This window comes from Epargyreus clarus, unplaced genomic scaffold (assembly GCF_041222505.1).
Source record: "Epargyreus clarus isolate Ecla_fem2 unplaced genomic scaffold, WU_Ecla_fem_2.2 ptg000014l, whole genome shotgun sequence".
Classification (NCBI taxonomy): Eukaryota; Metazoa; Arthropoda; class Insecta; order Lepidoptera; family Hesperiidae; genus Epargyreus; species Epargyreus clarus.
In genome coordinates this window covers 5,303,830-5,317,375 of record NW_027332222.1, presented here as the reverse complement: position 1 = coordinate 5,317,375, position 13,546 = coordinate 5,303,830, and the positions used below count along the sequence as shown (strand labels likewise).

General features: G+C 35.6%; 2 protein-coding genes across 2 annotated transcripts; one reads left to right on the top strand and one right to left on the bottom strand.

The window, feature by feature from the left end:
• The first annotated feature begins 2,795 nt into the window (after nt 1-2,795).
• On the top strand, nt 2,796-11,186 carry polo (Serine/threonine-protein kinase polo). The gene is made up of 10 exons (XM_073079605.1): nt 2,796-3,054; nt 4,237-4,461; nt 4,855-5,059; nt 5,532-5,724; nt 6,931-7,157; nt 7,582-7,715; nt 8,374-8,555; nt 9,267-9,400; nt 9,870-9,982; nt 10,119-11,186. The coding sequence occupies exons 1-10, from the start codon at nt 2,956-2,958 to the stop codon at nt 10,311-10,313; spliced, it is 1,707 nt and encodes a 568-aa protein (XP_072935706.1). The 5' UTR covers nt 2,796-2,955; the 3' UTR covers nt 10,314-11,186.
• On the bottom strand, nt 11,174-13,449 carry LOC140747279 (stromal cell-derived factor 2). Its single transcript, XM_073079606.1, has 4 exons — nt 13,313-13,449; nt 12,928-13,123; nt 12,518-12,742; nt 11,174-12,032 (listed from the first exon to the last, which is right to left on the bottom strand). The coding sequence occupies exons 1-4, from the start codon at nt 13,398-13,400 to the stop codon at nt 11,855-11,857; spliced, it is 687 nt and encodes a 228-aa protein (XP_072935707.1). The 5' UTR covers nt 13,401-13,449; the 3' UTR covers nt 11,174-11,854.
• Nucleotides 13,450-13,546: the final 97 nt, after the last annotated feature.

Here is a 13,546-nt window from a genome sequence, read left to right as displayed (position 1 = left end):
AACGCTCTCTAAGAATCTTATTTTATCTGAATGAAATTAAGTTATATGTACGAAATTTATATAATCTTACTTTCTGCAAGCTTTATGCAATGTTTTGGTGATATTTTTTTGAGATATAATGTTTTGAATATATAGTAATTCATTACTTTTGTTATGTGTGCATTAAAATGCACACTGCCAACGACATACAATATTACTGTTTGTCAATATTGTGTCTTTAAATGCACACTGCCAACTTTGCTACTATATACTAAGGTTCTGCACACAAGGTAGGGTGTTGGGTGAACAATGTTCAGACAGAGTTTTTTTTTATAATTCATGACTGAAATTAATATTTCCCCGTTTCCACTAAATTCCCAGTCCTTAGCTTGCAATATTTTTTTCAGATGACTGGTGGCCGAAAAATTCTAGCTTTGGTGTCTAAATTGCGTAATTAAATCGGATGTAGAATCCAGCAAATCCCTAGAAAGATGAATTCCAGATGTCTAGGTCTCATAAAGACGTCCCTGAACTCAAGTCCTGTCCAATCAATAGCGTCTTCTGTCAAAAATGTAAACATCTCCAATAATGATGATTCCAGAACATCTGCAATATCAATCCCAGATAAGACCAAATTCCCAGTTGAGGTCGGCTATAGATGCGCCACTATCCCTGAAGACTAAGCTGGAATGCCTCAGAAAAGTATATCTTCTTACCACATCCTTCAAACAAGTGGAATAGAGTCCAATCATATGCTCAAATTTAATACAACATTCTAACGGAAACATGGATGCAGGTCTAAACAGACAAGTCGCTTTATAGCGTACAAATGTGATAGGCCATTGTTAGTATTGTCCTCACAGATCCTGGACATCTTCGTTTGTAATTCCTGGTTGCTGTTTCGTCATGGGAACAGTGGTAAACAAAAATTATTGCCACTCAAAAAGTTTCGAGTCGCTTTATGTGGGAACTGTGTTTTTTTTGGGAGGAGGTCTTCTAATCTCTCAACTCAACTAAAATATCTCAAAACTTGTTGACATGTCATAACTTCCGAGACTTTTATCTTTAGTATTTTCAAAATGGATGATATTTTTTATATTTTTTAAATATTTCTTAGTTTAGTGAGTACTTGGCGGTGTGCACTTAAAGACACATATTTTTTTTCTCGTGAACCTGGCAGTGTGCACTTAAAGACACATACTATATTCTGAAAACTGAAATTCAAAGATTTTTTATTTTATTTTTCCTAATATCCTTATAACCCAATTAACGCAGGGAAGTAGCAAATAGTACATTACAATACGAGGACGAAAAATTTTTTTCTGACAAGTGTGAGTTTGCAGGCCGAGCCGCAGGCGAGGACTGCAATCACACGAGTCAGAAAAACATTTTTCGTCCGCGTGTTGTATAAAATTTTATATTACGGGGTCGGAAATGGGGGTTTTGCGCACGCGAAGCGTGCGTAAAACGTCCATTTACGCACGCCGTGATATAAAGTATATTTTTTTTAGGATAAAATTCTCTACCAAGTATAGGGTTAAAAAAACATTTTTATGCAATTACTATCTATGTATTGTTGGCGACAAAATCATTTTGTGGCTCCTTAAAAATGTAAATGTAAATGTAAATTGTAATTTTTGGCTCTTCCGACTGAAAAGGTTGCCGAGCCCTAAATTTAATAAATAATAATTTCAATAGATATCATGATAATGCCTAAAGGCATGATGTTATAAAAAACGAATATAAGTAAAATAACGCAAACAATATAAACATAATTTAATTAAGATTATTAAGAACGAAATACCAACCCAGATATTGCTATAATATAAAATTATGTACATTATTTCCTAACAAGTCAGAGGATATATATCTGGAGGCACGGCAGTGCCTCCGCCAAGTCGAGCCAAAGCCAAAAAAAGCGGTTCCGTTTATCAAACAAAACAATATTTGCAAGAAAAATTGCCATCTAAGAAGACAAAACTGAAATACTGTTTTATTGAAGAATCTGTACAAATAAATAAAATTGAAATTGAGTGTCCGTTTGTAATGTCAAAAATTCAAATAACAGGTTTTTTTAATTGTATACGAATATACAATATAAATAAAACAAAAAAAAATCAAATGTTTGTGTGTCTTTTTGTACTAGCTAATCTCCGGAATGAAAATGATGTGATGAGGAGTAAATTACACTACTTTTAGAAGAAGTACTAGATTGGGGTTTTGCAAAAAAAAGTTAAATCCCTGTAATCACACAATTTATTTTGACTTTTATCGCCGGTGAATCCGCGGGGCACAACTCGCACTTTAAATATTAATGAAATGCTGGTAATAATATAATTAAAGGTAATTAAAGACCCCCTCTGTGGTTCGAATCCGGTGGCACCACCGACCCACCTGTTTTTACCTAATAAAGCATTCCAGCTTAGTCCTCAGGCGTAGCGGCGCATTTGTGGCAGACCTCAGGTAGGAAACTAATCTTATCTAGGTTTGATTACAGATATCTATGGGCGGTAATAGCCACTTACCATCAGATGGACTGCATACTTTTCTGCTACTTTTAAATTATAAAAAAATCTCCCCCTTAAAATATAAATATTTTAAAAATTATTACAATTTTTTTAAAAGATTTTATTTTATAATAAATTAATTTTACAACACTTATTTATTTTACAATAGCTGATTTACAAAAAAAAATGTTACAAGTAATAAAACAATAATTCTACCATGATATTTCAAATTTGGTAGAAATTTTACTTTTCAGATGGTAATAATGGTAGAAAATGAGGCGCTGTTATTGGTTGACAAATTAAACCGTTTTAAATTTCAATACAACTGCCATGCGACTGGCTTCAAGTACAATTCAAACATTTGCCGTTTGAATCTCCTTTGTGAATTTATCAACAATCTTTTGATAATTTTGCTGTTAAATATTAACGTTTTATTTGACTTTTATCTTTATTTTTAAGCTTATTTATAATGACGTCGATCAAAGAAGACGAAAAGAAAGAAATCCCAGAAATTATACATGATCCCCAAACAAACAGAACGTATCAAAGACTGAGGTTTTTCGGAAAGGTTAGTGTTTATTTTACATCATTTTTATAACTGTAATTAGTTAAAATAACATAAGTGAAACGTAGTGGATCTATTTTCGTAATGCATACGTATCTTAATTTATTTCTCAGAGTAGTGAAGTTGTCATTGTTTAGCATCACATCTGTTAAGTCTTTTTTAGTTAAAGCCTTTGAAATTAAGTGTTTAATTAATAATAAATATTAGAATGATGTTCTTTATAGTAGAATGAATTTATGTGTTTATTTTACGCATAGTATATTTCCATACAGTTACCGAAATTACCGTTAATTTTCTAACATCGTACTGATAACAGTTGTGGCGCCTTACGATAATTATTAATGATTTTTCACTAATGTTAAAGTTCTAATTCGTTTGTGATAAAATAATGGTGCTGTTTTTATTGTCTTGAAAAAACCAAGCACCTACTTAAATTTTAAATTTGAAGCAACTGATACAAGTGAGTTAACGACCTGTGCATATTAAATAGAACAAGTTAATTACTCGTTATTTTATACTTATATTACTAAAACAAACCACAACTAGACCACAAACTCAACTTCCATGTGTGGTGATATGGTGGTGATGATGATTGCCGTTTTGCAACAGGATTTTCATTCATCAATATAGGTTTTCATTAAAAAGGATAGATTGGACTGTACACACAACTAATTCCTGTTTACTAACTTAGCCTACACATTCTGTTATAGCATCAGTCAAATGTCATATGGATATATTACAGGACACATATTTAGTAAAATTTATATAGCAATCTAAATATGGACATCCGTTATTAACATCACGTAGGATAGTAGTACTACAAAATGTTGGTTATCGATGTATTGATTTTGGTAATAGAAGTTATTGACAACTGTAGGGGAATCATGGTCAAATTTACTTCGGCCTTACAACCAATGTTATGTACCTTGTAAAATATGCTAACTTTTCAGGTATTCTAACAGTTAGTCTTAAAGATTAAAGCCAAAGTTCTACACTTACTTCTTGAATAATAGTATGCATTGCATCAGTCTGTATTTAATCAGCTGAATGGCATACCTCCTACTTTTATCACAAGACATGCATAAACAATTATAGTGTAACTAAATGTGCATACCTTTATGCTAACATTGTTATTAATAAACATCCGCAATAAAAATGTACACCAAAGCATTTATGACATTTTAGGGCGGCTTTGCAAAATGTTACGAGATCCAGGACATAGCCAGCAACCAGGTGTATGCCGGCAAAATAGTATCCAAGAAGCTGATGGTAAAGTCCAGCCAGAAGGAGAAGATGGTGCAGGAGATCTCCATTCACCGCTCCCTGCTGCACAAGCATGTGGTCGGCTTCCACAGCTTCTTCGAGGATTCACTTAATATTTATATTATCCTCGAACTGTGCAAGAGACGGGTAAGAAAACAGATTTCACTTTTCTCTTACAGTACTAAAACTCATATATTCATTTACTTATAAACTGTTAATCTTATGTATTCATTGAAAAAGTTTGTCAAACACATAAGCAATTGTCCAAAACATGTAAAATGTTTTTTTTTAATTAAAGTTTTACTATTTGCAAATAATTATACTCATTTAAATATATGCTTAATTTGCATAATATGATGTGAATATTTTAGTCCAATGTAGTGGTAAAGCATCTGGGATTGACTTCAGGGGTAGGACTGTATGGATTTGATCATAGAATTCTACAGGTGGTTACCGTCAGGTGGACTGCTAGCCTTAATAGTAAAAGTATTCCTCGATATCCTAAATCATTTCTCCTAATGTAAGATATTATTCTTTTAGTCTATGATGGAGTTGCACAAGCGTAGAAAAGCCATTACCGAGCCGGAGACAAGGTTCTACATGCACCAGATTTTGCTGGGCGTGCAGTATCTGCACAGCAAGCGCATCATTCACAGGGATCTTAAGCTCGGCAACCTTTTCCTTGATGATGACCTTCATGTGAAAATTGGGGACTTTGGCCTCGCAGCCAAAATTGAATTTGAAGGTAACATGGACTGATACAAAAACACACATTAAGTTAGAAACATATATTTAGTCACTTACTCAAAAAAGAAAAGTAAATTTAGTTTTAAGTGGTGTAATAAAATAAATGTAGTTTATGTTTTCTCTTATCAATCGAATTAAAAGTAGTAGTAGTAATTTCTTATCTTACAGAAAATACCGTGAATTTAAAATGGGTAGAAACTATTATGTAATGCTATGTACACCATAGAAAATTTTAACACAATTAGATTAGTATTTCAATTCGTGTATGTTTTTAATTTTTTTTATCAGTAAAAACTTAAAATATTGTGCGATGCAATGTGGCACTCCAATTTTTAAAATAGGCCAGTGCTCTTTAATGGGAGCACAAAATGTTGTCTTAAAAGTAAAACAAAATGTATCATTTATTACAAAATATTCATTGACATCATTGTAAGGATAAATTTAAGTTACAATCAAATGTTTTCTAAAAGGAGAGAGAAAAAAGACTTTATGCGGCACTCCCAACTACATTGCGCCCGAGATCCTGACGAAACAAGGGCACTCGTTTGAGGTGGACATATGGAGCTTGGGCTGCATCATGTACACGCTGCTCGTAGGGAAGCCACCCTTCGAGACCTCCACTCTCAGAGACACGTACAAGAGAATAAAGCAGTGTGAATATAGGTGAATTATATTTCTTAGTCTTGTGTTTGTACTAATAGATATTTTATCTTATAAATCAGCTTAGAGTTAATTTCATAGAAATTGGCAACATTTATATTATTAAGAGTTGATTACAGATGTTTAAGACCTGGAATAAAAGACCTACATTCCATGGAATTTTAATTTCAGCAAAAAAATACAATAAATAAAAAATATGTACTGCAAAATGATAATGCTAATAAAACATAGAAAAATTTGCGACAGGAACAATATTTGTACAATTTATTACAAAACATAATCAATACAAGAAGAATATTTTATTATTAATAACATATCTACAATTTTATTTCACACATAGCCAGGGGTTGTACCTTGCACTGCAGGTTTGTTTCACGGGCCCCTTGCACAAGTTTGGTGCTCGGTACACGGAGGCAGTTATCAACGATAATACTCTCAAACAAGAATACAGGTTAATTCAATGTGATATGGTGATGGTATAAACCACCAAGCTTCTGTCGTGTTGCAAATATTGATCATTCATCATAATGTGATGGGTGTTATGTGAAATTAATGTTTGTGTGATTATCTTAAGTTAATTTGGTGGAATGTTTTGTTTAATTGAATCATGCCTTCATATGTGACTGACATCAATTGAAATTCATTAAATTTGTGTTTACTAGATGCTCTCTGTGCCACATGTATAAAAGATTTGAAATGATCAGAAATCCAAATGTGTGGTATGTGTGTTGTGTAGTCTTCCCTCAGTATGAATTTAACTAGAGAGGACTGAAGCTCTAAAGAAAATTATGGTGATTTTCCAGATGTGTTGCTGTAGGGTTTTTTGCTAACAATGTTTACCATCTTTGTCAAAAGAATTAAGTTTTGAATGAAAACCCCAACTTAAATTCATAAGTCATTTTAAATTATCGTAAGTTATGAAAAATGTTAAGCAAAGTAACTTTTTAACACAGGACAATAATATAAATGATAACAAACTAAATGTCACCTAATATTTTTACATATAATAAGGTCATAATTTCTCTTTCATTTCTCTGCTAATAGACTGACAAAAGAACAACTTCTAATGAGAATAACTCAGTCTAAAAGTTAACTCTTAATAACAATAATAAGACAGGTTTACCTGACAGGTTTAATACTTTGCTGACCTACGGATAATAATAAAAAGTAGTCAGGAACTTCCTGATTAATATATTCTATACTACCCAGGATCCCGTCGACCCTCCGCAAGCCGGCGTCGTCGATGATCATCCTGCAGCTGCAGTCGGAGCCGGCGCTCCGGCCGTCGGTGGACAAACTGCTGAAGCACGAGTTCTTCTCGTCGGGCATCATGCCGGCCGCGCTGCCCGTGTCCTGCCTCACCACCGCGCCGAGGACGGACCAGCTCGAGGGGCTCTCGCTGCAACGACGCCCGCTCATCGAGGTCAACGGCAACGGTGAGATATGGAAATTTTTGGTGTACATTGAACAGTAGAAACCTTTGTGATACAATTCACAATTGTCACATCTATTTTTGTATAATAATCAGCAGTGTTAAGCACTGCTGTGGTCTGCTTTGAAGGTTGTGGTAAAGACGACAAACTTATGCTAGATGCTCCAAGATAAGAAGATGAACAAAAATAATGCGCTAACATCAGTTTCGTGATAGACAGACAGACTAATAAGTACAGGATGCATTTATTTGTCATCTGCATTTTCAATTTTATGACACTAATTCTCAAAATGTTGTTTATAAACTTTTCCATAGCAGATAAAAACACTAAGGTTCAGCAATCTCATACTGGGCTTAAGTAAAATAAAACGAAAATCTTAATGTCACCATTCTATTGCTAAGCATTCGTGTATGTAATGTCCTCACAGACAACGTGATGGCAGTGGAGTCGCCGGTGAAGCGCCCGGCGAGCGCCGCCCAGCCGCGCGCCGTGGAGCCCACGTCGCACCGCCAGAACATACTGGCGCTGAGGGATCAACTCGCGGCACTGCTTAAGAGCAAGGTATAACATATGGATAGAACCTGGTAGAACCCTTTGTGGTTCGACTCCGGCGGCACCACCGCCTCTCCTATTTCTGCCATATAATAGCAGTCTTAAGCGCTGCTGTGTTCTGGTTTGAAGGGTGTGCTAAGGGAGACATAGAAGGGTGTGCTAAGGAAGGCGTTCCACTAGCTAGCCAGCCACACTAGGGGCTAACTGCACGGATTTTCCAGATTAATAGTCTGTGATTGTACGCAGTTAACCGCCAGTGTGTAGACGGTTTAAGTATGCAACATCGCACTGCCCATCAACTGTAGATTAAATCAGTCTGTTTCTCGTAAGTCGTGCTTTACATAAGAATTGCAGTTTTTGGCATCCACGCATACTAATAAAAGCACATTCCACCAGCTTTTACTGGTCAGAATGAGCACAAATGAATAAAACTATCTGTTCTAACAGTGAAAGAATACCATGAGGAAATGTTCATGCCTAAGAGTTTACAACAAGTCCTCAAATAGGTATTTAACTCCACGAAATATCACTTTACACATCATCATCAACATTAATGTCTAACTAACTGCTGGGCACGGGTCTCCTCTCAGAATGAGAAGGATACTTCACTTAACACACATGCCTATATTCTTATCTTCAAAGGGCTAATGATGTATATTGTCTCCAGTTAAAATGTCGCCGCGAGTGCCTGACGGACGAGCTGAGCGACCCGGCGGCGCAACCGCTGGTGTGGGTCGGCAAGTGGGTGGACTACAGCGACAAGTACGGCTTCGGCTACCAGCTCTGCGACGAGAGTGTCGGCGTCATGTTCAACGACACCACCAAGCTGATCATGCTCGCTAATGGATTGTGAGTTGAATTTTATTGAGTTGTGTAGTGGTTCGGGGGTCGAACGACGTAAAGTACCTTTGGGTTTAAAACACTTTTTACTTTTTGATAATAATTATAATAGTGAAAAAGTGCAAGATACCCTTTTTATCAATTTTTGGGATCTCTTTTTACATGACATCGAAAAACTATTTAGCGGGGAATTAAACACTCCCAAGTATTTATATTATTTACTTGTTATATAGTAAGGTAAAAAGTGAATTAAACAAATAAAAAAAAATATGCTCATTCCCTGTTTTATAGAAACTGGATCTGACCATATCGCAAACCATGGGGTACAAGTAATATTCAATCAACTCTTTAAACCCAAAGAAATTAGAATCTACACTCAACGGAATTTATTTGTATTTTGTGTTATTTAATTTTTACGACGTTATGTGTCATAAGTTTACTGATATTTATATATTTATAGTCCGCGCCAAACTTCTAGTCCGGTCCGAAGTTGTTGTGCGCACGTTTTCATAGCATGTACTCCGTAACGTAAGGGCATACTAACGCAGCTATGTACCCGTGGGCGAGAGCGGGCAGCAGAGGGTGCCGGGAGGGTCCCACGTTGTCTTCATTCCGCAATTTACTTTTGCGTTGCGACTTGTTTCTATATTCGGAGCGAACTAGCAGTTTGGCGCGGACTCTACCAATTACCAATTTTATGGAACACCATGATTATTACAGGAACGTGCATTACATCAATCGACAGGGCCAGGAGCAGTACATGACTATGCGCGAATATCCACAAGAGCTGGACAAGAAAATGAAACTGCTTACATACTTCAGAAGATACATGACTGAACATCTTATGAAAGCTGGTAAGGTCATGAGACATAAAGAACAATGTAAAATATGTTCACGATTTGTAGCCAAGAGCATTAAATGAAGGCTGGGCAGAGAGCAAGTATGGAGATTATTTTATCTTTTTGACTTCCTTCTTTAGCCCCGTACAGAATAGTTACGTGTATCATTAGTTGTCACGCTGCTTACGTCCGCACGATGGCCAAACATCGACAGACCGTTACAAATTCAAACGAGCGGATAGTGTTTGGCTCTGTATAGTTTTGCAAATGCTTAAAGCTGATTCAATGGAGTGTTGGTTATTTTATAGCAAATCAAAGGGAATCTGCCGCGAGCCCTTGCGACGCGTCCACAACGACACATGTTTGTGCATTTGAGTTGCCGGAAGTGTCAGCATAGAAAATTTTGTATCTTCTTTCACTCCCACAATCTGTTACGTAATTGATGATTATGTAATATGTTACTTCAATACTAATTAATTCGCAGGAGCGTCAGTGCCGGTACGCGAGAGTGATGGGTTGTCGCGGTTGCCGCATCTTCACCAGTGGTTCAGAACCACACTTGCCGTTATTATGTACCTGACTAATGGAACTTTACAGGTAAACTTCAAACATATAATGAGAATTGAGAAGCTGAACTTGTGTATAAATAATATGAATACAATGTGGATGCCTGCTCTGTGCACTGTAATGTTCTAATTTTAACATCTCTAATATATTCTCATGTTGTTCACAGATAAATTTCCAGGACCACACAAAGATTATACTGTGTCCACTCATGCAAGCAGTCACTTACATAGATGTAGAGAAGAATTTCAGAACATTCCGTTTCAACACAATCGAGGAGTACGGCTGTGATAAGAAATTGTACACTAATCTCACATATGCACTCGAAAAACTTAATAGCGTACTAGCAAATGAACTATGCTAGTCCAAAGTGTTAGTGACTTAATAGTGTGTAACAATTGATTAAATGAATTTGATGCCCAATCTCCTACTGGCATATAATATGAAGGATTAGTGCTTTATATTTTTACTGCACTACAAGTAAATTTATCTTAGTAAAATGTTGTAACAATAATATTATTATGTAATCACTTCTCATTATTTCAAGTTACACTGGATCTTGGTTTTCGTTTTTTTTTTTTTTGTTATTTAAAGCCTTTTATTTATTTTTAAAGAATGTTTCATCTAAACTATTTCGTACATCGATAATTAATTGTTCGCCTTTCTAGATAGATTTTGGTTGCGAATTTTTACTTGAAATTTTAAGATATCAATCTTATCTCTGCAACCATAAATTGTTTTATGAATTTATGTTATCATATCGTAAGTCGCGGTTGTCTTTGCGTGCCTTCTTGTTAATTAAGTTATTTGATAAGTGAAATTTTAGTTGCGAGCTAGTACATGACCATTTTATCCATAGTTAATGTTGTGTTGCACCATGACTGAGGGGGCCAGGTGCGGGCGGTTATGTGAACATTTCGAACTTTTTATTTAGTTTTATATAACTTGTTTTTATAACAATTATTTCGGTTCTTTAGTTACGTATATCGACATTTTTTCTTTAGACGCCTTTCCTCTGTATTTTTTTAGATTTAGTCAAATTCGTTTAACATGTAACAGAACTTCACATGTGGGATTTACGAAAGAAATCAAATTATAAGATTATCAGTAAGTCAGTATTATGTAAATTGAATGCTCTAGAAGCACCACGAATATGTTACTCGGAGGTTTCTCAGAGGTCTGTTACCTCATATGTAATCTAATATTTGACAATAAAGTTGATAGTATAGATTAGAAACTGCATTTTTATTTTAATATCAAATTTATTTTACACCCTCAACTTGATAAAAATATAATAACTTAAATGGGGTAGGTATGATAAAGTTCATCTTTGGCTGTGACCAATTTAAGGATGATGATATACATAAATAAACTTTACAAAGACATCAATCTGTACTGAACAAAAAGCACTAGTTTATAACAAAACCAAGTACAGTTTTTAATTGATTTTTAATAATTATTTTAATTTACGTTAAATATCAATGATATCAAAACATATATACTAAATTGTCTTTTAGTTAATATAGTTGCTGATCTTGATGTTTGTTTTAGAATAAACACACAAACCTAGCATGCTTATGTAAATCTTAAGCGCAGTTAGACACGACAACATTTCGCTGTTATAGTAGTGATACAATCACAAAAAGACAGCAATATAGTCGCATTATCTCCTGCTTCAAATGTTGCGTGAAAAAGTAGCGCCATGACGCAGACATGCATTCACAAAATGCTCTATTAAATTTCTGCAATTAAATTGGTGTGTAACCGCACTAAGATAATTAAAAAAGTGAAGGATTCTTCCTACACTTACAGTTTTTATCACATTCAACATTTACAGTTAATTACAGTAATGCCACCACTGCTTCATTTAAATTGTGCAAATAAATGACTAAGGTTTGCTACTGTTCATAGTTCTTCATGTATGGCATGTTTCTGCTGATGGGGTAGCATGTCGCTTGGGTGTATAAAGAGTCCCTCTTGCACCAGCCACTCTGAATAGGAACCATATTGTGAAGAGATGCCAACTATCTCTCCCTGACCACTGATAGGCCGACCGAAGGTGCGCCCTGAACCAGCCAAGTATCTGAAAAATAATAGTATAAATAAATGCTTCATGCTCCATTGCTTAACAATTTATTATTTATCCAATGTCATTATCCACAGTCCATCATCTAGTTTTAAGGGCGTGCGTTAAAGTTGGTGTGTGTGTATGGACATTCGTTCTATAAAGCTTCATATGGGCGGCGGGCCATAAAAACCAGTCGCCCGCGCGCTTATCGCGCTGCTCATTGAATTTATTTTTTAATATAAATAGATGAGCCTGCACGGACAACAGTTTATTATATGTAAACAAAGAGCTCGGTAGTGTAAAGCAAGTGTCCATAATATGATCAATATCAACTAAAAGTTCATCCCTAAATTACTCTACTGGTTGCCATTTCACAATATACTAACATGCAGCATACTTTACTCATGCCCAAATTAATTGGATTTATTGAGTTAAAGTACATTAGGATTACAAAATTTCACCATAATTACAATACATTAGGGACTACAAACTTTACTTACGCAGATGTATCCACATGTCTCAACTTCACAGGGGTGTCTCTCCTCCAGAAGTCATTATTACAGACCACAGTCCAGTTATCCCCACTGTCTCCCTCACCATCCTCATCACCGTAGCAGGAAACCTCCTGGTTGCCGGATAGAGGTGACGAGAAATAGTGTGAGTGGAGGTTCTTCTTTGTTGCTACATGCTGTAGCCGGATGTTAGTGTTGCATTTTATGGGTTCCCTGGAATTTTGAACAAAATATCATTCAAACAAATAAAACAGCATTTTAAATTGTTTTACTATGCTTAACTTCTTACATATTCACCATATTATTTTATAAATTTGTATAAATAAATCATTTTTTATCAAAGGTAAGCATTTCCTTTTTTCAAAGAGACCTTTATCAAAAATGTAAAAGCAGCATACCCTCGCTTGCAAGTTTCACCCGCCACGGGCCGCACCAGCCAGTGGCTGTTGTTGTCGTCGGTGACCTCCACCGCCGTCACGGACTGCTGGCCAGACCCTGAGCCGTACTTCACGTCGTGCGAGTGTAATCTTAGCCGCAAATCCGTGTTCATTAATTTTAAAATTGTGCCGCATGATACGAATTGCGCCTTGGAACCTGTAAAACAAAATCAGTATCCACATAAATTAAATCAGAAGATTAATATACCAACTCAGTGATGATTTCCACTCATAACATAAGGCCACGTAATTGTTAGCGGCTGGGGTGGTGTGCGATAAACAGAATAGACATCTTAACCAAAATATTCGTGAAGTATGACATTTTAACAGTCAAGAAACTACATACCTTCAGATATTTGAATTAAGCCTATTAAAATTAAAATAACAAGTACGGGAAATGCCGCGGAAACAATGAAAATCTTTGAAAAAGCCATTTTCCGCCCCACTTCAGCACTTCGTCAATGACAGACATAGACTGACAACTTGACAAGACAACCCAATGACAAGTGACACTGAAATCGATGAATAACATCGACAAAGAAAACACGGCATTATCCTTTCTTTACTCCGATTTGCTCCA

Bases quoted from the DNA above. Each gene is read 5' to 3' on its own strand.
- polo (XM_073079605.1), top strand. From the start codon at position 2,956: ATGACGTCGATCAAAGAAGACGAAAAGAAAGAAATCCCAGAAATTATA. The intron at 7,158-7,581 runs GTGAGATATGGA...ATGTCCTCACAG, and splicing joins CATCGAGGTCAACGGCAACG to ACAACGTGATGGCAGTGGAG. The intron at 8,556-9,266 runs GTGAGTTGAATT...TGATTATTACAG, and splicing joins ATCATGCTCGCTAATGGATT to GAACGTGCATTACATCAATC.
- LOC140747279 (XM_073079606.1), bottom strand. From the start codon at position 13,400: ATGGCTTTTTCAAAGATTTTCATTGTTTCCGCGGCATTTCCCGTACTT. The intron at 13,124-13,312 runs GTATGTAGTTTC...TTTGTTTTACAG, and splicing joins CTTAATTCAAATATCTGAAG to GTTCCAAGGCGCAATTCGTA. The intron at 12,743-12,927 runs GTATGCTGCTTT...TCAAAATTCCAG, and splicing joins GGTGAAACTTGCAAGCGAGG to GGAACCCATAAAATGCAACA.